Source organism: Hyla sarda, chromosome 6, assembly GCF_029499605.1.
Source record: "Hyla sarda isolate aHylSar1 chromosome 6, aHylSar1.hap1, whole genome shotgun sequence".
Lineage (NCBI taxonomy): Eukaryota > Metazoa > Chordata > Amphibia > Anura > Hylidae > Hyla > Hyla sarda.
In genome coordinates this window covers 224,556,721-224,583,024 of record NC_079194.1, presented here as the reverse complement: position 1 = coordinate 224,583,024, position 26,304 = coordinate 224,556,721, and the positions used below count along the sequence as shown (strand labels likewise).

Here is a 26,304-nt window from a genome sequence, read left to right as displayed (position 1 = left end):
CCACGGTTTGTCTACCTGACCGCAGCCAGGAGCTTGCTCTGCAGTCCCTCTGTGACTGCCGTCAGTGCATGCGCAACGTGAAATACACTGCGGCAACTGCTAATCGATTCTAATTGTCTAATCAATGGAAAAATCTAAATGTAACAGGTCTTGGAATACTGCAACAGAAAAAGAAAGTTACTAACACAAAAGTCTTTATGGTGTATGAAAAGAAAAGGCTGTAAATTTTGTACCACTGTTTTGTATCAAACCAGACGATAAAGTTCTATTTTTATTTATATCATGATAAACTTTGTGACACAGTGATTAGACCTCCTAATGGGAAAGCTGTTCTATATGCTAAGTAACAGCTTAAAGGAAATCTGTCATCTGTCATACAGGCTTGTAGTGCGGGTGATACTGATCAAAATGATACTTACCATTCCGCCGTAATTCATCTTTCCACCTCGTGACGACAGCACCACCAGAGAGATGGACTCCTCCTCCAGGAACAGGAAACCTAGAGCACAAAAAGGATGCACATCCCTCTCTTCCTGCAGGAAGCCTGGAGTAGTCCATGCCATGACGGTGGGGGGGGGGGGGGGGGGGGGGGGGGGGGTCCAGAGGAGGCCTGCCTCTCCTAGTTGGGAAGAGTAACCTGGACCTCCGTTAACCCCCTGGTTGGGGTTTTTTCTTTCTGTACACCCAGCAACGGTACTCCGGCGCCACCTCCCTCTGCCTGTTCGTCCCGGTACACCCGGCAAAGCTGTAGTTTCGGTTTCTGCCTGTGCATGTTTTACCTGTAAAGTAGCGTTGGCGAGGGGGTCCGGAGCTCCGGCATTCTCTCGTGGGAGCTCTGTGGCTGCGGCCTTCTGGGAGGCGGGGCTTACAGGTCACGCTAGCGTGATGGTTGGGGAGGAGAGGGGAGCACGTGACAGGCTGGATGTGACGTCAGACGCCAAGGTTCGGGCCTTGCAGGGCGGGAGATTTAAAAGGGAAGTCCTTTCTGCTGCCCTGCCTCCACTGCACAGAGGACATCCTTCTGAAGCTGCAGCTGCTGGCCACCAGGAGGGAGAAATTTGAGGAAGATGAGCTCCACTGGGAAGATTTATTCCAACTGGGACCATGAGGATTCTAAGTCTACTACCACGGTACTGTTTCTTGCGGAGGGGTTAGTGTCATGGCTCTTTTAGATATAGCTTTCTTATTGTCATTCTGTTTCTTAGGATATTCCTAGAAAAATTTGTATTAATGTGCATAAAGAAGCCAAGGATAGATGGAAAAATCTCCAAAAGGCATCAAATTACAGATTAGACATTCTTATAATATGTCAACAAAAGTTAGATTTTATTTCCATCATTTACACTTTCAAAATAACAGAAAACAAAAAATGGCTTCTGCAAAAGTTTGGGCACCCTGCAGGGTTAATATCTTGTACTGCCCCCTTTGGCAAGTATCACAGCTTGTAAATGCTTTTTGTAGCCAGCCAAGAGACTTTCAATTCTTGCTTAACAGTTGGACAGAGGTTCTTTTCATTACATTCTGTTCCCCTTCTTCTCCAAACGTACCTTTACCGGCCATAAAGTTAAAGGGGTATTCCAGGCAAAAACTTTTTTTTTATATATCAACTGGCTCTGGAAAGTTAAACAGATTTGTAAATGACTTCTATTAAAAAATCTTAATCCTTCCAATAGTTATTAGCTTCTGAAGTTTTCTGCCTAACTGCTCAATGATGATGTCACGTCCCGGGAGCTGTGCATGATGGGAGAAGATCCCCATAGGAGCTGGACAGCTCCCGGGACGTGAGTCATCAGAAAGCAGTTAGACAGAAAACAGCAACTCAACTTCAGAAGCTAATAACTATTGGAAGGATTAAGATTTTTTAATAGAAGTAATTTACAAATCTGTTTAACTTTCCGGAGCCAGTTGATATATAAAAAAAAGTTTTGGCCTGGAATACCCCTTTAAATTTTAACTTCATCGGTCCACACAACTTGTTTCCAAAATGCATCAGGCTTGTCCATATTTTCATTTGCAAAGTTCAAACGCTGATTTTTGTGGTGAGGACATAGAAGAGGTTTTCTTCTGATGACTCTTCCATGAAGACCATATTTGTACAAGTATCCCTTTATAGTGGAATAGTGTACCACAACTCCAGTGTCTGCCAGATCTCTCTGGAAGGATTGTGCCATCAAATGTGGGTTTTGAATTGTTTTTCTCACAATCCTGCGAGCTTTTCTGTCTGATATTTTTCTTGGTCTTCCAGATCTTGCTTTAACTTCCACTGTTCCTGATGACTGCCATTTCTTAATTACATTACGAACAAAGGATATTGACATCTGAAAACGTTTTGCTATCTTCTTATAGCCTTCTCCAGCTTTGTGAGCGTCAACTATTTTCAGTTTCAGATTTCTAGACAACTGCTTAGAAGAACCCATGGTGCTGATTGTTGGGGCAAGGTCAGATGAGTCTGGGCATTTAAAACCTTTGAGATTGAGATCACCTGGTCTTCCCAGATGATGATTGAGAACAATCCATGACACTGGCAGGTCTCAGCTTTGCAAAGGGAGCAGTGCATGCTATAAATTCTGTAGGGTGCCCAAACTTTTGCAGACGCCATTTTTTTGTTTTCTGTTATTTTGAAAGTGTAAATGATGGAAATAAAATCTAACTTTTGTTGACATTTTATAAGAATGTCTAATCTGTAATTTGATGCCTTTTTGGAGATTTCTCCATCTTTCCTTGGCTTCTTTATGCACATTAATACAAATTTTTACCTGGGGTGCCCAAACATTTAATCCCCACTGTAGGGCATGCCTTATGCCAGATTGTGTTGATAGAATCATTGGTGCAGGTGTTTTATTTAAAAAAAAAAAAAAGGGGGGGGGGGGGATCTTTTTTTTTTTTTTTTTCCCCCCCTGTTACTCGTTTTTTTTGTATTTTTAGAATCACGATCATTGACTACCGTATTTTTCGCACTATAAGATAAACCTGACCATAAGATGCACCTAGGTTTTAGTGGAGAACAAGAAAAAAAACCAGCAGGTGCCCCCTTGTAAACAGCAGCCCCCCCCCCTTGTAGACAGCGCCCCTTGTAAACAGCAGCCCCCCCCCCCTTGTAGACAGTGCCCCCTTGTAAACAGCAGCCCCCCCCCCCTTGTAGACAGTGCCCCCACGGTAGTTGCTAACCTGCGGTTGCCGCTCCTCTGCCCCGTTCTGCCATCCGCATCCCCGTTCTGCCGTCCGCATCATAGCGCCCTAAGGAGGAGCATGTGACATACACGTCACTCCTCCTTCCTCCGTAGCCTTACGCTGGGCGCAGGGGAGGAGGTGGAGAGACGTGTGTGTCACATGTTCCTCCATAGGATGCCATGATGTGGATGGCAGAACGGGGATGTGGACGGCAGAATGGGGCAACGGAGCAGGGCATTTGACAGCCGCACTGCAGCAGGTATCGGCCTTGGTATGTCCTCCTCCATGCCACAAGCCAGGATCTGCTCTCCGCCCCTGCAGTTCGGCACACACATTCGCTCCATAAGACGCACAGACATTTCCTTCCCACTTTTGGGGGAGAAAAAGTGCGTCTTATGGAGCGAAAAATACGGTATGCAGATGCAGAACATGGTTAAGAGCCAGATAGAGTCCTCCCTGAAAGGGTTTCTACTAGGGCTGCACGATATATTGCAAAAGCAATTGATTCGCGATTTTTGCTTTTTGCGATATAGCGATACGCCCCCCCCCCCCCCGAGAAAACATGCGATTATCTGCTCGGGCTCCCGTGGCGGGGCCGGCCAGAGCAGGTGAAAACTAATGTAAATACTCGTATTTATCGGCGTATGACACTCACCCCTGCGTGTTATATGCCGATAAATCTTCTGGTCACTGATTTAAAGCGGCCATAGTAGCAGCAATACTGCTTGTGAAGTATTAGCAGCTCGGCCGCGGCCACTGTAAATCAGTGACCAGCGGCGGCTCCTCCCCGCTGTGCTTTTAATTTCCCTTACCTCCCTCATCACTTCCCCCTTTTCCCCTGCTTTTTATAGTTTGGTTTTTATTTTCCTTGCCTGGCTGCGCTTCGGCAGGCCAGGTCAGATGACGGGTCTTGCGGGCTGTGTGGTCAGTGAAACAGATGAGTGACGTCCTCTACCGGCTCCTCTGCTCGGCATCAGTGATGTCAATTTTCATTTCCTGGAAAGTAAAGGAAAGTAAAAAAATATATAAAAAGCAGTGGAAAAGGGGGAATGATGAGGGAGGGGGGAGGTAGGAAAAAAAAAAAGAAAACATAAAAAGCAGGAGAAAAGGGGGAATGATGAGGGAGGGGGGAAGTAGGGAACATAAAAAAAAATATATATAAAAAGCAAGGGGGAAGTGATGAGGGAGGGGGGAGGTAGGGGAAAAAAATATATAAAGCAGGGCAAAAGGGGGAATGATGAGGGAGGGGGGTGGTAGGAAAATGAAGAAAAAAAAAATATAAAAAGCAGGGGAAAAAGGGGAATGATGAAGCATGGGGTGGGAATGATGAGGCATGGGAAGAATGGCATAGGACGAACATGGTGGCAGGGCTGTGGAGTCGGAGTCGAGGAGTCAGACGAAATTTTTGGTACCTGGAGTCTGAGTCGGCAAACAATACACCGACTCCGACTCCTACTAAATTTAGATTGGAATATAAAAAAAAAAAAAAAAAAAAAAAGCAAGTTTAAATGTCCCAATTCACTAAAAGTTATAATTAATGACTTCTCTACTTTAAGAATAAATACCAATGCATGCAGTGCCTCACGTAACCGCAAAACAAACACGTTAAGTGACCGTGAAGAAGCATGCTTTTCATGTGCTTTACTATATGGCACACAACGCACAATTAGGAGCGGCAATACTTTCCATAGTGTTGTGTTCTGCTGTTACAGGGAACCCATGGGTAACCTAGCCTCTCACTGATAAGGGGTTAATGAAATATGTTTTTTGCAGGACTAGAGACACTTGTATAAGTGAAGGGAATGGAGGGTCAATAGTTCAATACTGAAGCTGTAAACCATTGGAAAAACTGCTGCCATTCAGCTAAGGCTATAAAAACTTGTAAACTCGATTGTTAGCTTAAAGGGGTACTCCGCACCTAGACATCTTATCCCCTATCCAAAGGATAGGGGATAAGATGTCAGATCGCCGGGGTCCCACTGCTGGGGACCCCCGGGATTGCCGCTGCGGCACCGCGCTATCATTACTGCACAGAGCGAGTTCGCTCTGTGCGTAATGACGGGCGATACAGGGGTTGGAGCACCGTTACGTCATGGCTCTGCCCCTCGTGATGTCACGGCCAGCCCCCTCAATACAAGTCTGTGGGAGGGGGCGTGGCGATCTTCACGCCCCCTGCCATAGACTTGCATTAAGGGGTCGGGCCATGATGTCATGAGGGGCGGAGCTATGACATTACGCTGCTCCGTCCACTGTATCGCTCTGTATCCGTCCCCCGAACTCGCTCTGTGTAGTAATGAAAGCGCGGTGCCGCAGCGGCGATCCCGGGGGTCGCCGTCAGCGGAACCCCGGGGATAAGATGTCTAGGGGCGGAGTACCCCTTTAAACTTTAAACATGATTATGGGATTCTACTAGGGAAATCATGTTTTATAATAAATGCCCCTTCATTGATCCTCCCACTGCCCTATCTTCAGCAGCAGATCAGCACACAAACTGTTCAATACAGTAGACTGTTGGCTTCCCAGCCAGTAGTCCTGTGGTAATGACAGGTATGTTACCTTTCTTTCCTTCAAGGAATGTATAAAATACATTTGCATATTAATACAGAGGAGTCGGAGTTGGAAGTACAGAAAACTCCGGAGTCGGAACATTTATCTACCGACTCCACAGCCCTGCATGGTGGGGGGGGGGGGGGATGATGACACGGGGAGATGATGAGAGGAGTAAATGTGGCACAGGGACTGATAAAAGGGGAGAAATGGTGTGACACTGTAGGGGACGGGACCAAACTGAGGTGCAGAAGAAATCAAAGTTGGGGGGATGGTGTGGCATTTAGTCCAAGTAATTTATATTCCATTTATTTATTTTTTTACTTAAATTTCCCTGTTAAAATGGGTGTGTGTGTTATACGCCTGTGTGTGTTATACACGTATAAATACAGTACTAAAAGTCAGTTTTTCCCAACCAGGGTGCCTCCAGTTGTTGCAAAACTACAATTCTCAGCATGCCCGGACTGGCAACAGCTGGAGGCACCCTGATAGAAAACCACTGAGCTAAGTAAAAGGACGCAGGGAGAAAAAAAAAAAAAGCTTCTGCGCACCTACTCCCGGTCCCTACAGATGCTGTTCCCCTTCCGTGCGGTCTGGGGTGTCCTCTCTTCACCATTCAACTAGTAGGACCTTTCCCTTTTTAGCCAATCACTGGCAGCAGTGGTGTCACGTGTCAAGCCAGTGATTGGCTGATGGGGAAAGGTCTTTTTCGGCAGCAAACACACTAGGTTTCCCGCAGAAGATTTGAAAACCACCTGGGGAACCTAGTGTATTGCTGCTGTACAATAATGTGACAAGGTTGAGGAGAATGTGACGGGGGGGAGATTTGAAATGAGCAGTGGGCATAAAATGTGGGCGATTGGACATGAAATGGGGGGGATTTCACAAATTTTTTTTTTATTATATAGCATCACATATCGGAGTCACAATTTTTAGGCCCAAAATCGCATTCGCACATTTTCCCCATATCGTGCAGCCCTTGTTTCTACCAATTGTTACCCCTCCGCAGCCGGAAGTGGTCCCTTCTGTCTCTATTGAGGTTGAGGAGGAAGAAGAAGGTTTTATTTCTCTCCATTCTGATTCAGGTATTTCACTTTATCTGATAGTGTGTTGTTTAATTTCTATACTATGAGGTAGTCATAGTTATAGCTAAATTCCTGTAGAAATCACCTGCCCGGCGTCTGGAATTGCTTGTCCGGGGCGTCAGGCGATAGGAATTCCACATCCCTGGGACCATTTCTCAATTGATTAAGAAGGAATGGGAGTCCCCACATAAGAAAACATTAATTCCTAGAGCTATTAAAAGGAAATATCCTTTTTTCGGAGAGCCGACACCAAGCATTGGGATCGTCTTCCTAAGATTGATGTCACAATATCTAAAGTCTCCAAGAGGGGGTCCTTGCCATTTGAAGACTTAGGTACCTTGAAAGACCCTATGGATAGAAAAGCGGATATTTTTCTTAAAAGGGCTTGGGAGACTGCAGGGGCCGCCCTAAAACCCTCGGTCGCTAGTACCACTGTTGCATGGTCCTTGGGGATGTAGGTTGACCAGTTGTCTGCATTTCTTCAGAATGATGGCCCAAAGAGCAGATTCTTTCTTTAACCCCTTAAGGACCAGGCCATTTTACACCTTAGGACCAGAGCGTTTTTTGCACATCTGACCACTGTCACTTTAAACATTAATAACTCTGGAATGCTTTTAGTTATCAATCTGATTCCGAGATTGTTTTTTCGTGACATATTCTACTTTAACATAGTGGTAAAATTTTGTGGTAACTTGCATCCTTTCTTGGTGAAAAATCCCAAAATTTGATGAAAAATTTGAAAATTTTGCATTTTTCTAACTTTGAAGCTCTCTGCTTGTAAGGAAAATGGATATTCAAATTTTTTTTTTCTTTTATTCACATTTCCAATATGTCTACTTTATGTTTGCATCATAAAATTGACGTGTTTTTACTTTTGGAAGACACCAGAGGGCTTCAAAGTTCAGCAGCACTTTTCCAATTTTTCACAAAATTTTGAACCTCGCTTTTTTTCAGAGACCAGTTCAGGTTTGAAGTGGATTTAAAGGGTCTTCCCATTAGAAATACCCCACAAATGACCCCATTATAAAAACTACACGCCCCAAAGTATTCAAAATTACAATCAGTAAGTGTTTTAACCCTTTAGGTGTTTCACAGGAATAGCAGCAAAGTGAAGGAGAAAATTCACAATCTTTATTTTTTACACTCGCATGTTCTTGTAAACCCAATTTTTGAATTTTTACAAGGGGTAAAAGGAGAAAATGTATACTTGTATTTGTAGCCCAATTTCTCTTGAGTAAGCACATACCTCATATGTCTATGTAAAGTGTTCGGCGGGCGCAGTAGAGGGCTCAGAAGCGAAGGAGCGACAAGGGGATTTTGGAGAGTACGTTTTTCAGAAATGGTTTTTGGGGGGCATGTTGCATTTAGGAAGCCCCTATGGTGCCAGAACAGCAAAAATAACCCACATGGCATACCATTTTGGAAACTAGACCCCTTGGGGAATGTAACAAGGAATAAAGTGAGCCTTAATACCCCACAGGTGTTTCACGACTTTTGCATATGTAAAAAAAAATAAAAAAATTTCACTAAAATATGTGTTTCCCCCCAAATTTCGCATTTTTGCAAGGGTTAATAGCAGAAAATACCCCCCAAAATTTGTAACCCCATCTCTTCTGAGTATGGAGGCACCCCATAAGTTGGCATGAAGTGCATTACGGGCGAACTACAATGCTCCGAAGAGAAGGAGTGATATTTGACTTTTTGAGAGCAAATTTTGCTCGGGGGGCATGTCGCATTTAGGAAACCCCTATGGTGCCAGAACAGCAAAAAAAAAACACATGGCATACCATTTTGGAAACTAGACCCCTTGAGGAGCGTAACAAGGAATAAAGTGAGCCTTAATACCCCACACGGGTTTCACGACTTTTGCATATGTAAAAAAAAATATATATTTTTTTCACTAAGATGTGTGTTTCCCCCCAAATTTCACATTTTTGCAAGGGTTAATAGCAGAAAATACCCCCCAAAATTTGTAACCCCATCTCTTCTGAGTATGGAGGTACCCCATAAGTGGACCTGAAGTGCACTACGGGCGAACTACAATGCTCAGAAGAGGAGGATCACCATTGAGCTTTTGGAAAGAGAATTCGTTTGGAATGGTAGTCAGGGGCCATGTGCATTTACAAAGCCCCCCGTGGTGCCAGAACAGTGGACCCCCCCCACATGTGACCCCATTTTGGAAACTACACCCCCCACAGAATTTAATAAGTGGTGCAGTGAGCATTTACACCCCACTGGCGTTTGACAGATCTTTGGGACAGTGGGCTGTGCAAATGGAAAATTACATTTTTTATTTTCACGGATCACTGTTCCAAAAATCTGTCAGACACCTGTGGGGCGTAAATGCTCACTGCGCCCCTTATTACATTACATGAGGGGTGTAGTTTCCAAAATGGGGTCACATATGGGGGGGGTCCATTGTTCTGGTACCATGGGGGCTTTGTAAACACAAGTGGCCTGCAATTCCGGACAAATTTTATCTTCAAAATCCCAATGGCGCTCCTTCTCTTCTGAGCATTGTAGTGCACCCATAGAGCACTTTACATCCACATATGGTGTATGCTCTTACTCAGAAGAAATTGGGTTACAAATTTTGGGGGGCTTTTTTTTTATTTTCCCTTGTGAAAATGAAAAATTTAGGGTGACACCAGCATTTTAGTGAAAAAAAATTTTTTTTTTCATTTTCCCATCCAACTTTAATGAAAATTTGTCAAACACCTGTGGGGTGTTCAGGCTCACTATACCCCTTGTTACGTTCCGTGAGGGGTGTCGTTTCCAAAATGGGGTCACATGTCTGTATTTATTGTTTTGCGCTTATGTCAGAACCGCTGTAAAATCAGCCACCCCTGTGCAAATCACCAATTTAGGCCTCAAATGTACATGGTGCTCTCTCACTCCTGAGCCTTGTTGTGCGTCCGCAGAGCATTTTACGCCCACATATGGGGTATCTCCGTACTCAGGAGAAATTGCGTTACAAATTTTGGGGATCTTTTTTTCCTTTTACCTCGCGTGAAAATAAAAAGTAAAGGACAACGCCAGCATGTTAATGTAAATGTTAATGTATCCCATATGTGGCACTAAACCGTTTCCTTGAAATACGACAGGGCTCCGAAGTGAGAGAGCGCCATGCACATTTGAGGACTAAATTAGGGATTGCACAGGGGTGGACATAGGGGTATTCTACGCCAGTGATTCCCAAACAGGGTGCCTCCAGCTGTTGCTAAACTCCCAGCATGCCTGGACAGTCAGTGGCTGTCCGGAAATGCTGGGAGTTGTTGTTTTGCAACAGCTGGAGGCTCTGTTTTGGAAACACTGCCGTACAATACGTTTTTTGTTTTTTATTAGGGGGACAGTGTAAGGGGGTGTATATGTTGTGTTTTACTCTTTATTATGTGTAAGTGTAGTGTTTTTAGGGTACATTCACACTGGCGGGTTTACAGTGAATTTACCGCTAGGAGTTTGCGCTGCGGTGAAAAATTTGCCACAGCCCAAACTTGAAGCAGAAAACTTACTGTAAACCCGCCAGTGTGAATGTACCCTGTACGTTCACATGGGGGGGCAAACCTCCAGCTGTTTCAAAACTACAACTCCCAGCATGTACTGACAGACCGTGCATGCTGGGAGTTGTACTTTTGCAACAGCTGGAGGCACACTGGTTGGAAAACCTTCAGTTAGGTTCTGTTACCTAACTCAGTATTTTCCAACCAGTGTGCCTCCAGCTGTTGCAAAACTTCAACTCCCAGCATGTACTGATCGCCGAAAGGCATGCTGGGAGATGTAGTTATGCAACAGCTGGAGGGATCGCAACTACAACTCCCAGCATGCCCAGAGAGCTGTTTAGGCTTGCTGGGAGTTGCAGTTTTGCAACATCTGTAGAGCTATAGTTTAGAGACCACTGCATAGTGGTCTCCAAACTGTGGACCTCCAGATGTTGCAAAACTACAACTCCCAGCATGCCCAGACAGCAAACTGCTGTCTGGGCATGCTGGGAGTTGTAGTTTTGCAAGATCTGGAGGTGCACAGTATAGAGATCACTTTGCAGTGGTCTCAAACTGTAGACCTCCAGCTGTTGCAAAACTGCAACTCCCAGCAAGCCTAAACAGCTCTCTGAGCATGCTGGGAGTTGTAGTTTTGCAACATCTGGAGGGTTACAGTTTAGAGACCACTATAGTGGTCTCAGACTGTAGCCCTCCAGATGTTGCTAAGTAACTCACCGGCTTCCGTTGGATCCAGGGAGCTGCGTCGCGGTCCTCTTCTTCCGCCGATCGTCGCCCGCTGCCGCCGCTGATCGTCGCCGCTGCCATCGCCGATGGGTAAGTGGATCTTCGGCGCCGGTCCCTGTCGGTTTCCCCGTCCTGCCCCGCCTATTGTGGGAGGGCAGGACGGGGAAACCGAAAGTAAACCCCTCCGCCCCCGATCTGCTATTGGTGGTCGCGTCTAGACCACCAATAGCAGAGATAGGAGGGGTGGCAACTCTGCCACCTCACTCCTATCGCTACAGGGGGATCGTGGGTGTCTAGGACACCCGCGATCCCCCTTCTATTCCGGGTCACCGGGTCACCATAGACCCGTATGACCCGGAATCGGCGCAAATCGCAAGTGTGAATTCACTTGCGATTTGCGCCGATCGCCGACATGGGGGGGTCTAATGACCCCCCTGGGCATTTGCGCGGGGTGTCTGCTGATAGATATCAGCAGTCACCCCGGCGCGATCCCCGCCCGGCGCGCGGCGGGGACCGAAATTCCCACGGGCGTACAGGTACGCCCTTGGTCCTTAAGTACCAGGGAGCAAAGGCGTACCTGTACACCCTTGGTCCTTAAGGGGTTAATGGCTTCAATTAAAAAAGCCTCTGCTTTTTTGGTGGATTCATCCTCAGATACGTTTAGGTTGTCCGCCAGATCTGCGGCATGTACAAACTACCAGAAGAGCTCTCTGGATTAAAAATTGGTCAGGGGAGAGTGGTTCAAAAAGTAAGTTATGTTCCATCCCTTGTGAAGGAGAATTGTTTGGTTCGGTCCTTTCTGATGTACTAGACAAGGCGGGTGATAGGAAAAAGGGGTTCCTATCTTCCCAGCCACCTAGACAGAATAGACTTTTTCGCTTTAAAGGGAAGAGAGGTGGACAAAATAAAAATAGTGATTCTTCTATCAAGTGGAAGTTTTCTCGTAAAGGGAGTGGTTTTATGTTCAATCCACCTGGTACTTACACCAAAAACCCTGACACCCAATGATGGGATCCCCGAGTAGGTGGCAGACTTAAAATGTTTTTTTCCAGAGTGGGAAAATATTTCCAATAGTTCTTGGTTAATCCAGACTATTCGTGACAGTCTCCGTTTGGATTTTATTAGTTTGCCACCTACTCGGTTCTTGGTTACTAAACCCCCTTCAGGTCAGTCTTCATTACAGGGAGAAGTATTATCCCTTATGGATAAAGGTGTTTTGGTTCCTGTCCCCCCCACAAGAGCAGGGCTTGAGGTTTTTCTTGTGGGGAAACCAAATGGGACATTCAGGGTGATTATTAATCTCAAACCTCTGAATCGTTATTTGATTTATAATCATTTTAAAATGGAGACAATAAAATCCACAGTTAATCTTTTGTTTTAAAGATTGTTTTATGTCGTCTTTAGATTTAAAAAATGCATACCTGCATGTCCCTATTCACTCAGATTACCAAAAATATTTGAGGATTGCAGTTTTTATAAATTTTCGTCTCCTTCATTTACAGTTTTGTGCCCTGTACTTTGGTATAGCCGTTGCCCCTAGGGTATTTACAAAGGTAATTTCAGAAATGGCAGCCCATATTCGGGAGGGGGATGGAATTTTTATTCCCTACCTAGATGACTTTCTGCTGGTAGCTGATTCAGGTAAAAAAAAATTTTGGCCCGTACTATTGATATCCTCCATAAGTTGGGCTGGCTAATAAATTGGGAGAAGTCCTCCCTTATTCCTTCTCAGCAAAAAGTTTTTTTGGCCATTTTACTTGACTTCTGTACAAAAATCTTTTCTCCCTCTAGCTAAGATAGAGAAGATTATGTCTTCAGTTAGAGAGGTTATTGGTTCCCCCTGTATATCAATTAGGAAGGTAATGTCAGTTTTTGGTTTATTCACAGCGGCCATTCCAGCAGTCCCCTGGGCTCATTTCAGTGCTCGAGCCCTTCAATTAGAACTCCTTGGGTCTTGGGATGGTTCACAACAGGATCTGGATAGACGCATTGTGTTAACCCCTCAGGTACTTGCCTCTCTAGAATGGTGGTTAGTGACTGATAACCATTCTAGGGGTGTAGATTGTGTTTGTAAAGACCCTGTTGTCATCACTACGGATGCCAGTTCTTGGGGATGGGGGGGCTTATCTAAATAACTTAAACTTTCAAGGCCTTTGGGAAGAGGAGGTGATGGCTAAAACCTCTAATTTTAAGGAGCTTTTAGCAGTATCTAAGGCTTTTGAATCTGCCAGTGAGATCATTAGAGGCGCAAATGTAAAAATCTCAGATAATTCTACCACGGTGTCTGTCATAAATAGACAGGGAACTACGAGAAGTCCATCCCTCATGAATTTGTCTTTTCAGGTCCTGTCCTTTGCAGAATCCCATCTAAAGACAATCTCTGCAGTACATATCAAAGGGGACCTTAATTTCAGGGCAGACTTTTTAAGCCGTCATTCAATCTTGCAAGGAGAATGGCGGTTGAATCCAAAGATATTCCGCAAGATCACAGCTATTTGGGGAACCCCTCAAGTAGATATTGTTGCCGCCAGGCTCAACAAACAGGTCAGAGACTTTCTTTTCCTAAGTCCAGCAGACAGTCTGGGTTTGGGACTTGGCCTACACCTTTCCTCCCCTGGCTCTAATTCCCAGGGTCATAAGAAAAATCAAAGAGGACATCTTAATAGCCCCATTCTGCCCACGAAGAGCGTGGTTCTCTTGTCTAAGTTTCATGTCTCTAGCAGATCCCTGGGTTCTTCCGGAAATTCAAGACCTTCTCAGTCAAGGCCCAGTCCTTCATCCAGATGTCTGCAACGTTCATCTGACTGCTTGGCTCTTGAGAGGATGATCCTCAAGTCTAAGGGTCTATTGGACGCTGTTATTTCCACATTACAATACAGTAGAAAAACAGTGACTTCCAAAATGTATTTTATGATTTGGAAAAAGTTTTTGTCCTTTTCAGGTCTTGAGAAGATATTAAGGGCTGCCACCCTCAAAGTACATGTAGCTGCTCTAGGAGCTTAAATGGTCAGAAGATTGCTAATCATCCCTGGGTGGTGAGATTCTTTAAAGGGGTATTCCAGGAAAAAACTTTTTTTTTTATATATCAACTGGCTCCAGAAAGTTAAACAGATTTGTAAATTACTTCTATTAAAAAATCTTCATCCTTTCAGTACTTATGAGCTTATGAAGTTAAGTTGTTCTTTTCTGTCTAAGTTCTCTCTGATGACACGTGTCTCGGGAACCGCCCAGTTTAGAAGCAAATTCCCATTGCAAACCTATTCTATTCTGTGCAGTTCCCGAGAAAAGCAGAGATGTCAACAGAGAGCACTGTTGCCAGTCAGAAAACAACAACTCAACTTCAGCAGCTGATAATTATTGAAAGGATTAAGATTTTTTAATAGAAGTCATTTACAAATCTGTTTAACTTTCTGGAACCAGTTGATATAAAAAAAAAAAGTTTTTTCCTGGAATACCCCTTTAAGTCCATTTCCAGAATGCAGCTTTTCAGTCCACCAGCTGTTTATCCTTGGGATCTTACTTTGGTGCTCAATTCTCTCTGTAGGAGTCCTTTTGAGCCCTTATCTTCTATACCTCTGAAGGTTTTGGTTCAAAAGACAGCTTTTCTTATAGCTCTCACGTCTGCAAGGAGAGTAGGGGACCTAGCGGCTCTATCCACTAGAGAACCCTATATTCAAATCTTAGAAGATAGGATTATTTTTAAGACCTGACCCTGCCTTTTTACCTAAAGTTGTTTCAGATTTCCATTTATCCCAAGAAGTTGTCCTTCCATCCTTCTGCACGAATCCATTATCAGAGGGTGAAAGTTTGTTCCATATGCTGGATGTCCGTAGATGTGTTATACAGTATTTGGAAAGGACCAAAAATTTTAGGAAGTCAGATAAGCTGTTTGTCCAATTTGCAGGTCCCAATATGGGAAATAGTGTTAGAGCAGATACCATTGCTAGGTGGGTTAGACGGGCCATTGTTGCAGCTTATTCCTCTGCAGGTCTGTCTCCTCCAGCCAACCTGAGAGCTCACTCTACTAGAGCAGTCGCCTCATCTTGGGCAGAGAAAAGAGGCGCTTCTATTGCTCTGATCTGTCATACTTTTTTTGGCACTATAGGCTCAGGGTTGATGATCTATCCTTCTTGGCTTTTGGGCGCAAAGTTCTTCAGGCGGTGGTCCCTCCCTAATTCTTCTCTGGTATTCTTTCTGGTGGTGCTGTCGGGACGAGGTGGAAAGACGGTAATTACTCACCGGTTATTCTATTTCCTCGTAGTCCCGACAGCACCACGTACTATTCCCACCCTTTTTCTTGTTTCTTCTCACATATGTTGTGTTCACTGAGGTGTTTAGGTGTTTAAAAAAAAAAAATTATATATGATGACGACAATGTTTATACTTTTGTTATGTGTATAGTGTTGTTTTCTAACCTTATGTAGAATGCTTCTTAACCCCTTAATGACCAAGGATGTATATTTACGTCCTTGGCCGGCTCCCGCGATATAACCGCGGTGACCCCGTGTCATATCGGTTCGGTCCAAGCATGTATCTGAAGCCAGGACCCGGGGCTAATAGTTCGCAGCAGCGATCGCGGTGCCGCTGTTAACCCTTTAGACGCGGCATTCAAAGTTGAACGCTGCGTCTAAAACGAAAGTGCAACCTTCCCGGCTGCTCAGTGGGGCTGATCGGGACCACCGCAGTAAAAATGCAGTGTCCCAATCAGCTGGGACATGAGCGGAGGTCCTCTTACCTTCCTCCGGCGTGTCCCTTCGGCGATTGATTGCTCCAAGCCTGAGATGCAGGCTGGAGCAATCGACCGCCGATCACACTGATCAATGCAAAGCTATGGCTTTGCAGTGAACAGTGTATAAGAGCAGTGTGTGTAGTGTTATAGTCCCCTATGGGAGCTATAACACTGCAAAAAAAAAGTGTAAAAAAAAAAGTTAATAAATGCCATTTAACCCTTTCCCTAATAAATGTCCAAATCACCCCCCTTTTCCCATAAAATGTCCAAACTATAAAAATATAATATTAATTAAACTGCACGGTCTATGGCCTACACGTAAAAATATTCCAAAGTCCAAAATAGCATATTTTTGGTCACTTTTTATACCATAAAAAAGTGAATAAAAAGCGATCAAAAAGTCCAATGAAAACAAAAAAGATACCGATAAAAACGTCACAATGTGGTGACACTTCACTAGCACTAATTGTTTAGGCAGTTTTATGAATCATTAAAAGTTTTATGCACTTTTCTTCGACACCCTTATTGGTGTTTTTTGGTGGTTAGTCTCTATGCTTGAAAAGATTTTCGCCTAGCGTGGCCCTCCATGTGACCATATACAAAATACATGACACAGTTTATATTGAGAAAAAAAGATTGCAAGCAGTAGTTTTTTTTTCTCTGCTGATATACTGCTAATAAACAGGAACCAGATAGACCACTTTTAAGTCGGTGAGATCCGTTGGGACTTGTTGGTCTCCGTTGTGTAACAAACCGTCTGGCTTATTTTTTTCTTTCGGAAACAAAATCTGTGACAGAGCTTCAACGCAGATGTGAACCTAGCCTGAGACCCAGTGCTGGATTGTGGATTTCTGTGTGAACGGTTGGAGTGGAGACCTGTAGGGGCTTCTTGTCTACCTTGTTTATGGATGATCTGTGGCATGTTTTAGTAATATTTCATATCTTCGGTTATGGTAAACCATGAATAGAAGTTATGGCACGGTTTTGTAGATGATAAAATGTTAAGTGGCAGGTGTGCTTTATTTATGTGAATTCAAGTAGAGAAAACAGACATGGTTGCACATCCACAATTTGTATTTTGATCTACTTGCTTCTCAGCATAAATTCAAAAACTAACAGGTTGTTAGTATACATTTTGATCAAAAAGTACAAGCCCATTGCCACGTCAAGGCCACCTATTTAGAGTGGGTCCCTAATGTCCCTAGCATTAATTGGCGTAGCACTGGGCAGCGACCACCACCACCGCAACACCAGTGCCCACAGGGGGAACGACCCACTGGCAGAGCAGCCTCAATGCCACTCAAACCAGTCCCAGGGCCGCGCCTCCCCACAGACACGGTACAACGGCAGCAATGGATGCCGCACAGAACCACACCAGTATGAATAAGGTGTAAAAGCTCACTTACCATGTGTTCCCAGTCAGACTGGGAGGCTACCTAAAAGGGCCCTGAGCAGCTTCCTGCTCATTTTATATAGGGTTGGGCTGAGGGGGTGTGGCAGAGTGCAGACCAAGTAAAAACTCTGTGTGTTGTCCGAGAATTGAAGCCCAATGTAGAGCCCAGACAGCTACACCACAATTTGCAAAGCAAACAATAAACAATCTCAGGTGGGCTAATCCTTAAAGGGGTACTCCGCTGCCCCAGAATTTGGAACATTTTGTTCCAAACGCTTGGAGCGGGGGGTTGTGACATCATGGCCACATCCCCTCAATGCAAGTCTATGGGAGGGGGCGCAGTAGTCACGCCCCCTCCCATAGACTTGCTTAGAGGGGGCATGACGTGATGTCATTTGGGGGTGTGGCCATAACATCACGACCCCCGCATCCGGCACCCAGTGTTCTAAATGAACGACGGGTGCTGCACAGAGATTGCAGGGGTCCCAGCTGAGGGACCCCCACGATCAGACATCTTATCCCCTATCCTTTGGATAGGGGATAAGATGTCTAGGGGCAGAGTACCCCCTTTAAGGACCTGGTGTGGGTGTGATCAGGTAAGATAAATGCCGAGTATTGAATGATGAGGCTGTTACAAGAATAGTTAATTCTAGTAGAAAAATGAACGTGAAAAGAGAAGAAAAGTAGAAAAAGTATGAAAGGGGGAAAAAAAAAGTGAAGAATGAAATAAATAAAAAAAAAATTATAAAATGAGGGGGGATGAGGGAAGGGAATGTTCCCATAAAACTTCCAAAAATGCACAAATGCAGAGGTACCAAAATATATTAGTTTATTGGAATATAAAAGACATTTATGTAATAAAAAATTAATAAATAATAATAAATAAAAAAATTAAAATATAAATAATAAAGGACCACTAGGCAGTTTTGTAGATGTTTTTGTAAATGCATCCAAGGATCCCAAAAGGGGGCTTATGCACCCCTCAGGCAACAGACCCTTGTACCCCAGGTAAGAATCTGTGAAGGAGGGGGTGAGCTGTAGTTAATTTATTATACAATATTCAATATCATACAAGGTTTTTAGGGCAGGAATATGTCTTTAGAAGTCAGCTTCTCTATGAGGGAGACCTGTCCAGAGGAAATGTTTCTGAGTTGCCCATAGCAACCAATCAGATCGCTTCTTTCATTTTCCAGAGGCCTTTTCAAAAATGAAAGAAGCAATCTGATTGGTTGCTAAAGGCAACTGGACAACTTCTATTCTGCACAAGTTTTGAGAAATGTCCCCCCCTATGTGTCTTTGTTTTCGGTGAATAAAAAGTTCAGATAATGATGTTCATGAAATTGTACTCATCACATTAAAGTCTTCTATATCAAACCGGTATAAATCTGAGCCCTCCCTTGCTGTGTCATACATACAATAGACATTAATTCTGTTACACAAGGTTCCTGTCATCCTCCAGAACAAACATAACAGGAGCTTCATGATGTCCACTGATATATATCTAGAACATACTACAGGGGTGTGGAAATGTAATAAAAAACTAAAACGGAACAAAATCTACTTGTCCCTCATGACGATCCACTTGTCCGGGCCAATTTTCACTTTTACGCTCTCATTTTCCCCCCCCTCGCCCTATTAATAGCCATAACTATTTACTATAATGATACCTTTTAATTTTTCAATAACATATTCTAACATAGTATATGTATAATATATATATATATATATATATCTGTGAAGTGAAATTAAAAGAGTAAAAAATTATTTAGCAAATTTGGTGGTTTTCTTTTCTACACCATTTACCTTTGTGGTTGAGGTAACATGTTGTTTTGATACTTTAGGCCGGCCTGATAACAGCAATACCAGATTTGTATAGTTTACATCATGTTTTACTAATTTAAAAAAAAATGCAGAACTTTTTAGAATTTTTTTAATTGCCATTTTTTGACCCCTGTAGCTTTAAAGAAAAAAAAAATGTTTGCATACCAGGCTGTATGAGGGCTCATTTTTTGCACCATAATCTGTTTTTTGTATCGGTAACGTTTTGGTATGGATCTGACTTTTTATTCGCTTTTTAACTTTTTTTTTCTGGGATATTATAAAAATTGCAATTCTGTGGCTTGGTATTTTTTATTTTTTTTTACATTTACGTCATTTACTGTATGGGATACATAATGTTATATTTTAATAGTTTGTACAGTTACGCACGCAGCGATACAAAACTAAATATTATTAAGTTTACATGGTTTTATATAGGAAAAGGGGGTGATTTGAACTTTTAACATGGATGGGGTTAATGTGCATCTTTGAAACTTTTATTAAAACTTTTTTTTTTTTTTTTACACTTTATTAGACTTTTAGGAGGAATCATTAGATTCCTCATACAGATCAATAGAGTTCTATTGAACTCCATTGATATGTGTGCTCTGTGATCCATTGATAGAGCCTAGTCCAGTCAGGCTCTATCAATGACCTCTGGCTACCTCTATATTGGATCGCCTGGGGTGTGTGGGGGGGAGCATTCACATGTCCTTTTAGACGCCGCTGTCAACTTTGACAGCGGCGATCTTAAGGTTAAAAGCCAGCCACAGTGATCGCCGCATGCTGGCTATTAGCGGCGGTCCCCGGCTACTGAGAACCACTGGGAGCTGCAGAGTACGAAGCGGGCAAGAGTCGGGAGCCTGCTCCAAACAGACTGCTGAGCGCCACCATGCTTGTCAGGTCCGGCCCTGCTTGCCCGAAGCTGGGCTAAGGGCCAGAAAAATGTACCTGCCCAGTGCCTGGAACTGCTTGTCCCGGGCGTCGGGCAATAGGAATTCCACATCCCTGATGCTAGGAATAGTCCGGCCATTGCATATAGCAGTGTTTCCCAACCAAGTTGCCTCCAGCTGTTGCGAAACTACAACTCCCATCATGCCCGGACAGCCGGAATATCGGTATAAGTTATCGGCCCTAACTTCCACAAAGTATCGGTATTGGCCCTAAAAAAACGATATCGGTCGATCCCTATAAAATAAAATAAAAATAACAATTTTGATACTAATGTGCTGGTGTAACCCCAAGTTTTTAATTCTCACAAGGGGTATAAGTAGAGAGAGCCCCACAAAATTTGTAAACCAATTGCTCCATTTGTGGCTGTAAAGTGCTTGCACGGCAGTGCTCAGGACGGAAGAAGCAACATTGGGGCTTTTGAAGAGCAGGTTTGGTTGGAATGGAAGTTGGGGGCTATGTTGCATTTACAAAGCCCCCATGGTGCCAATGGAAACACCCCACATGTGTCACCATTTTTGAAACAACAGGGTGTAACAGGGCTCAGCTTTGAGAGAGCATCATGTGCATTTAAGGCCTGAAGTGGTGATTGACACTACAATGAATGATAGTTTCAGAGGTTCAGACAGGTTCTCCTGTAGGGGGTGAAGGGATACTTTACTGGTTGGCAGGGAAAGTAACAGCTATCCCAGCCTGATCACTGCACAGTTAGTGACGGGGTTTGGAAAAAGCCAGGACATACCTGCGCCAAGTCCCAGATGCCCAGGGCATACAGGGGTTAATGTTAAGCAGATGGGACACATTGTCTGCATACGCCAGCAGTCCGGTATGTCAACATGATCCCAGCAGGCCTGTTGAGCTTAAAGGGAAACTGACAGCTGGTTCAGCCGCACTATACCCAGTACATAGAGCTAAAGTGTAGGTAATTTGAATTAAAATGAGATCTAACTTACTCCGATCGGTGCCGCCAGTTAGAAAATACACTATTAGGGTCCGTTGCTAATATGCTAATGCTGTCCTTTGCGCAATTAAGGCAGGAGCCGATATACAGATCTTCCCTGCCTCCATCCCTCCAGCTCCCATATACCCGCCCACAGTGCACTCACATGGATAAAGGGTCCTCCATTAAGATTTGAGGCGGGCGGGCATGAGAGAAGAAGGTACGGAGGCAGGAAAGCTCTGTATGCTGAGTCCCATCTCCATTGCGCAAAGGACGACATTAGCATATTAGCAACAGACCTTAAAGGGGTTATCCAGGAAAAAACTTTTTTTTATACATCAACTGGCTGCAGAAAGTTAGACAGATTTGTAAATTACTTCTATTAAAAAATCTTAATCCTTTCAGTACTTATGAGCTTCTGAAGTAGAGGTTGTTCTTTTCTGTCTAAGTGCTCTCTGATGACACGTGTCTCGGGAACCGCCCAGTTTAGAAGAGGTTTGCTATGGGGATTTGCTTCTAAACTGGGCGGTTCCCGAGACACGTGTCATCAGAGAGCACTTAGACAGAAAAGAACAATCTTAACTTCAGAAGCTCATAAGTACTGAAAGGATGAAGATTTTTTAATAGAAGTAATTTACAAATCTGTTTAACTTTCTGGAGCCAGTTGATATATATAAAAAAAGGTTTTTTCCTGGATAACCCCTACTTCTTGTATCTCCTGAATGGCTGCACAGAGCTGAGTAGGTTACATCTCATTTTAATCTAGTTCACCCATACTATTGGGGAGTTTTATCAAAACCTGTGAAGAGAAAGTGGTGCAGTTGCCCATAGCAACCAACTATATAGCTTCTTTCATTTTTAAAAGGCCTCTGAAAAATCAGCGGCCATATTATCTTTTTAATGTTTTATTGAACCTTTCTGTCCAATGGGCCGAACATTGTCTACTAGTGACTACGTTCAGTCCCTTTCCCAAAACAGTAGACCATGCTGTCTTTTCCAGTACACAAACCAGCGTTGGGAAATGGACTGAACATAGTCACTAGTAGACAATGTTCAGTCCACGAAAAAGAATGGGTCTTCCAGGAGTACACCAAGGTATACATCAGAATGTCTTTTTGACAGGATGCTGACCTTTATGCCGGCTTCATGCTGCGGAATTTCTGGTGCAGCAGAGTAGTCTCTGTAGTGTGAAGCTGGCATTACTGGGAAGGTATGGGCAAAAATGAGGAGTAATTGGTCCCTAACACACTGTTAGTGTACGTTCACATGTACAGGATCTGCTGCATATTTTCTGCTTCTGATTTTGCTACCCATTGAAGTTAATGGGTAACAAAATCGGCTGCAAAAAATATGCAGCAGATCCTGTAATTGTACCCTAAGGGTATGTTCACATGTATAGAATCTGTTGCATATTTTGTGCAGTTGATTTTTACTACACATTACCTTCAATGGGTAGGAAAATCAGCTGCAGAAAACATGCAGCAGATCCTGTAGGGGATAAGATGCCTGATCGCGGGAGTCCCGCTGCTGGGGACCCCCGGGATCATGCACGCGGCACCCCGTTTGTAATCGGTGCCCGGAGCGTGTTAGCTCCGGGTCTGATTATGGTCAACCGCAGCGCAGGCGGCGTGTGACGTCACGCCTCCACCCCCGTGTGACATCACGCTCCGCCCCTCAATGCTGGCCTACGGGAGGGGGCGTGATAGCTATCACGCCCCCTCCCGTCGGCTTGCATTGAGGGGCGGAGCGTGACGTCACACGGGGGTGGAGGCGTGACGTCACACGCCGCCGGCCCTGCGGTCGCCGGTAATCAGTCCCGGAGTGAACACGCTCCGGGGACTGATTATAAACGGGGTGCCGCGTGCATGATCCCGGGGGTCCCCAGCGACGGGACTCCCTCGATCAGGCATCTTATCCCCTATCCTTTGGATAGGGGAAAAGATGTGTAAGCACCGGAGTACCCCTTTAAATATGTGCAGGATACTGTATGTGTGAATGGACCATTAAGAAGTATTATTCCTCATACTGGTTTATACAAATTAACTACCCTGACTGAACATCCATCAGACAATGATAAATGAAGTCATGCTGTGTGTGTGTGTATATATATATATATATATATATATATATATATATATATATATATGTATATATATATATATTACACATATACACAGTATGGGGGGGGAGATTCATCAGAGCTTGTGCAGAGGAAAAGTTGACCAGTTGCCCATAGCAACCAATCAGATTGTTGCTTTCACTTTCGAAAAGGTCTCTGAAAAATAAAAGAAGCGATCTGATTGGTTGCTATGGGCAACTGGTCACCTTTTCCTACACAGGTCTTGGTGAATCTCCTGTATATATCCGAGGCCTATTGGAGTAGATATATATACAGTAAAGCCTCAGTGTGAGTCACGTCTATTCCCGCAGCATAACAGCGAGGCGCTGGAACAACTGCTCGGCTCTTCATTTTCAGCTGCTCTGATAAATCTCCCCCTTTTTGATAATTTTGCACCTAAAAGCATATAACTGAATTCCCTAAAACCTATATTCTTAAGGGGTGAGGGGCTATTTGTCTTTCAGCTCTATAGAGCAACCTACCTAGGTGGGATTTTTCCAGCCCTCCCCTTAATGGACACTAAAAAGCAATGCAATGCAGCATAATGCGTTTTCCATTGACTTACAGTATTCCTATTTTTAAAAAAAAAGCTAAATTAAAGGTAATGAAACAGAACGCAAAACATGGTGTGAACCTAGCCTTACAAGAAAATTCAATAATGTTAATAAAGTTCCCTAGTTTTAAAGGGGTACTCCGGTGGAAAACTTTTTTTTTTTTTTTTTATCAACTGGTGCCAGAAAGTTAAAGGGGTACTCCACACGTAGACATCTTATCCCCAATCCAAAGGATAGGGGATAAGATGTCTGATCGCCCGCCGCTGGGGACCCCCGCAATATAGCACGCAGCACCCATCTGTTACTGCTCTGGAAATGCTGGAGGATTTTGCTCCGTGTGACGGGGGGTTAATGGAATGAGGGGCAGGATGGGGTTAATGGGTGCAGGGGGGTGAATGGAAAGAGGGGCAGGATGGGGTGAATGGAGAGATTTTCGCTGCCCTGACTCCTCATCCCCTGTAGTGCAGAGCTGTGATGGACTGTAGCGGGGGAGTATACAGTACAACACTGTTTCCCCAACCAGTGTGCCTCCAGCTGTTGCAAAACTACAACTCCCAGCATGCCCAGATATCCTTTCCTAATACATTCATATTCAAAAGATTTGGGCAACGTTTATAGATTATAATATTCTTCCTAAAAAGTTTTTAATAAAGATAACTTTGATTAGAGAAAATTAATTATAATCTATGTTTAGTTTTATATAGATCATATAATGAAGTTACCTGTTTATAAAATTCTTTAAATGTCTAATATTCTTTGTGTTTGTCTTCCCCACTATACGCGTTTGCTGTCAGTGCATAGTGTTCCATTTACACAGGTACACGGATAGATATTGGGTGAATCTTTTATGTTAAACCTATTTTTTTTAAGCGTTTTTGGTGATGCTATTTATAACTATCTAAAAAATAAGTAAATCCAGCAGCGCACCAATGTAGTGAAAAACGGTTTGTGAAGTTTATTCACCCGAAGTCTTGCGACATTTCGGCCGCCCAATTACAGCCTTTCTCAGGCATTCTGATGCTTGAGAAAGGCTGTAATTGGGCGGCCGAAACGTCGCAAGACTTTGGGTGATTAAACTTCACAAACCGCTTTTCACTACATTGTTGGATTTACTTATTTTTTGGATATCTACTTCACGACTCCTGACCAGAGCCTATACTGGCTTGCACCCGGCACCTGAGCAACTTTAAAGTTGTGCTACTACTTCCTTTGTGTTTCGTATTTTACTATCTATATTTTTAAAATAATCCTGAAATCTTGCAGTTTTCACTTTGTCCACTAGGCCTTAAAGGGGTACTCCGCCGCTCAGCATTTGGAACAAACTGGAGCCAGTGTCGGGAGCTTGTGACGTCATAGCCCAGCCCCCTTGTGACATCACGCCCCGCCCCTTCAATGCAAGCTTATAGCTTAGCCTTAGCCTCCCTGTGAATTTACCTATGTAAAGGTTACAATAGTGTCCAGTAATGTTTTCCATTCATGTAAATGGTACAGGTTCAAAAAAGTTCAGACAAGATAATGCACAAAAAATTAAAAAAATTATTAAAAAAAGAACACTAATTGCAATCAAAAGATAGGAACTGATTAGAAAATAAAATAATGTGTTTCTGTATCTTTTTCTAATCAGTAAAGAAAAATCTAGGTGATTAGCATTGAAATGTATTTTGTATTTATACTGCCAAATATGTATTTGAGTCATTTGGCTTTGTACTTAAGCCCCACATTGTGCTTGGAACTACAGGATCATGCCTTTTGAACATGATAAATCGCAGCCTGCAGAAGAATCATCAGAAGAACCAAGCACAGCTGGAACCAGCAACAGTGTAGATGTCTCGGAGGAGTCATTGCGGAAGAGAATCCGGCAGGGTACCCCAAGTCCACACAGAGGGAACACTCCACAGGGTAAGAGTTACTTTTCTTACAAATGGGGAGATCAGTATATACTAAAAACAGTTTAAGCTAAAGAGGACTTATCTACTCTTGTTCTCCTGACATATTTGGTAAATACTTGTCTGCCCTATGAAAACATTCTGGAGCGTGGAAATATATAAAGAGGTTTACAGCTGGATGTTCCCATTCCCCTTGTCCCCATACAGTCTGATATGTGTCACACTGTGTGGGCCACACCTAGTTAGTAAGAGTCATGAGAATTCCTCCTCTTTTACTCTTGGAAATGTATGAATAGCTAAGGAAGAAGACAACACACTGTTTTAAGAGAATACTCCAGAATTGTTACTTGTTATGGAGAATGCAAGTATTTATAACACATTACATTCTACTCTTTAAAGGGAACCTGTCATCGCTTTCATTCTACCCAAACCATGAGTCATCAGGTCCAACCCCAATGGCTTCCAGCTGCACTTCTGGCCTTCATAGATTTCTCCCTGTTTGGGTATAGGAAGAGATCTGTTAATATAGGGTGGTGGTGCAGGGAGAAGCTGCCAGGGACCACCTTGATGACTTGTGCTTCAGGCAGGATAAAAGTGATGATAGATTCCCCTTTGAGGGCGATGAATGCATTACTTGCTAGTCAAAGTTACATGGTTGACTGCATGAGTGCAGCACTGTTTTTTGGTCTTTTGCCGCAAACTGCACTTTGAAGGGCACTTATGAACTAATATACTTATTTACCATTACAATGTTACATATAACTTTGGTTAAAGTACCTATCTTTATTGTTTTTGAATGAGGGAGATGACATTACAAACAAACCAGAAAATGACACGTAACCTATGTCACTAAAAAAGGTCCTTATAATTGTCCTATTGTTTTGTATG

General features: G+C 43.6%; 1 protein-coding gene across 2 annotated transcripts in view; it reads left to right on the top strand.

The window, feature by feature from the left end:
* TCP11L1 (t-complex 11 like 1) overlaps positions 1-26,304 on the top strand; it is a 73,976-nt gene that overhangs the window by 4,640 nt on the left and 43,032 nt on the right. Inside the window, exons 1-2 of one of the 2 annotated variants that reach the window (XM_056526606.1) lie at positions 23,136-23,264; positions 25,269-25,429. In XM_056526606.1, coding sequence (XP_056382581.1) covers positions 23,167-23,264; positions 25,269-25,429 — 259 coding nt within the window. In that variant the 5' untranslated portion in view covers positions 23,136-23,166. Of the gene's footprint in view, positions 1-23,135; positions 23,265-25,268; positions 25,430-26,304 lie in introns of those variants that run through there. The other variant, XM_056526607.1, reaches the window with a different exon arrangement.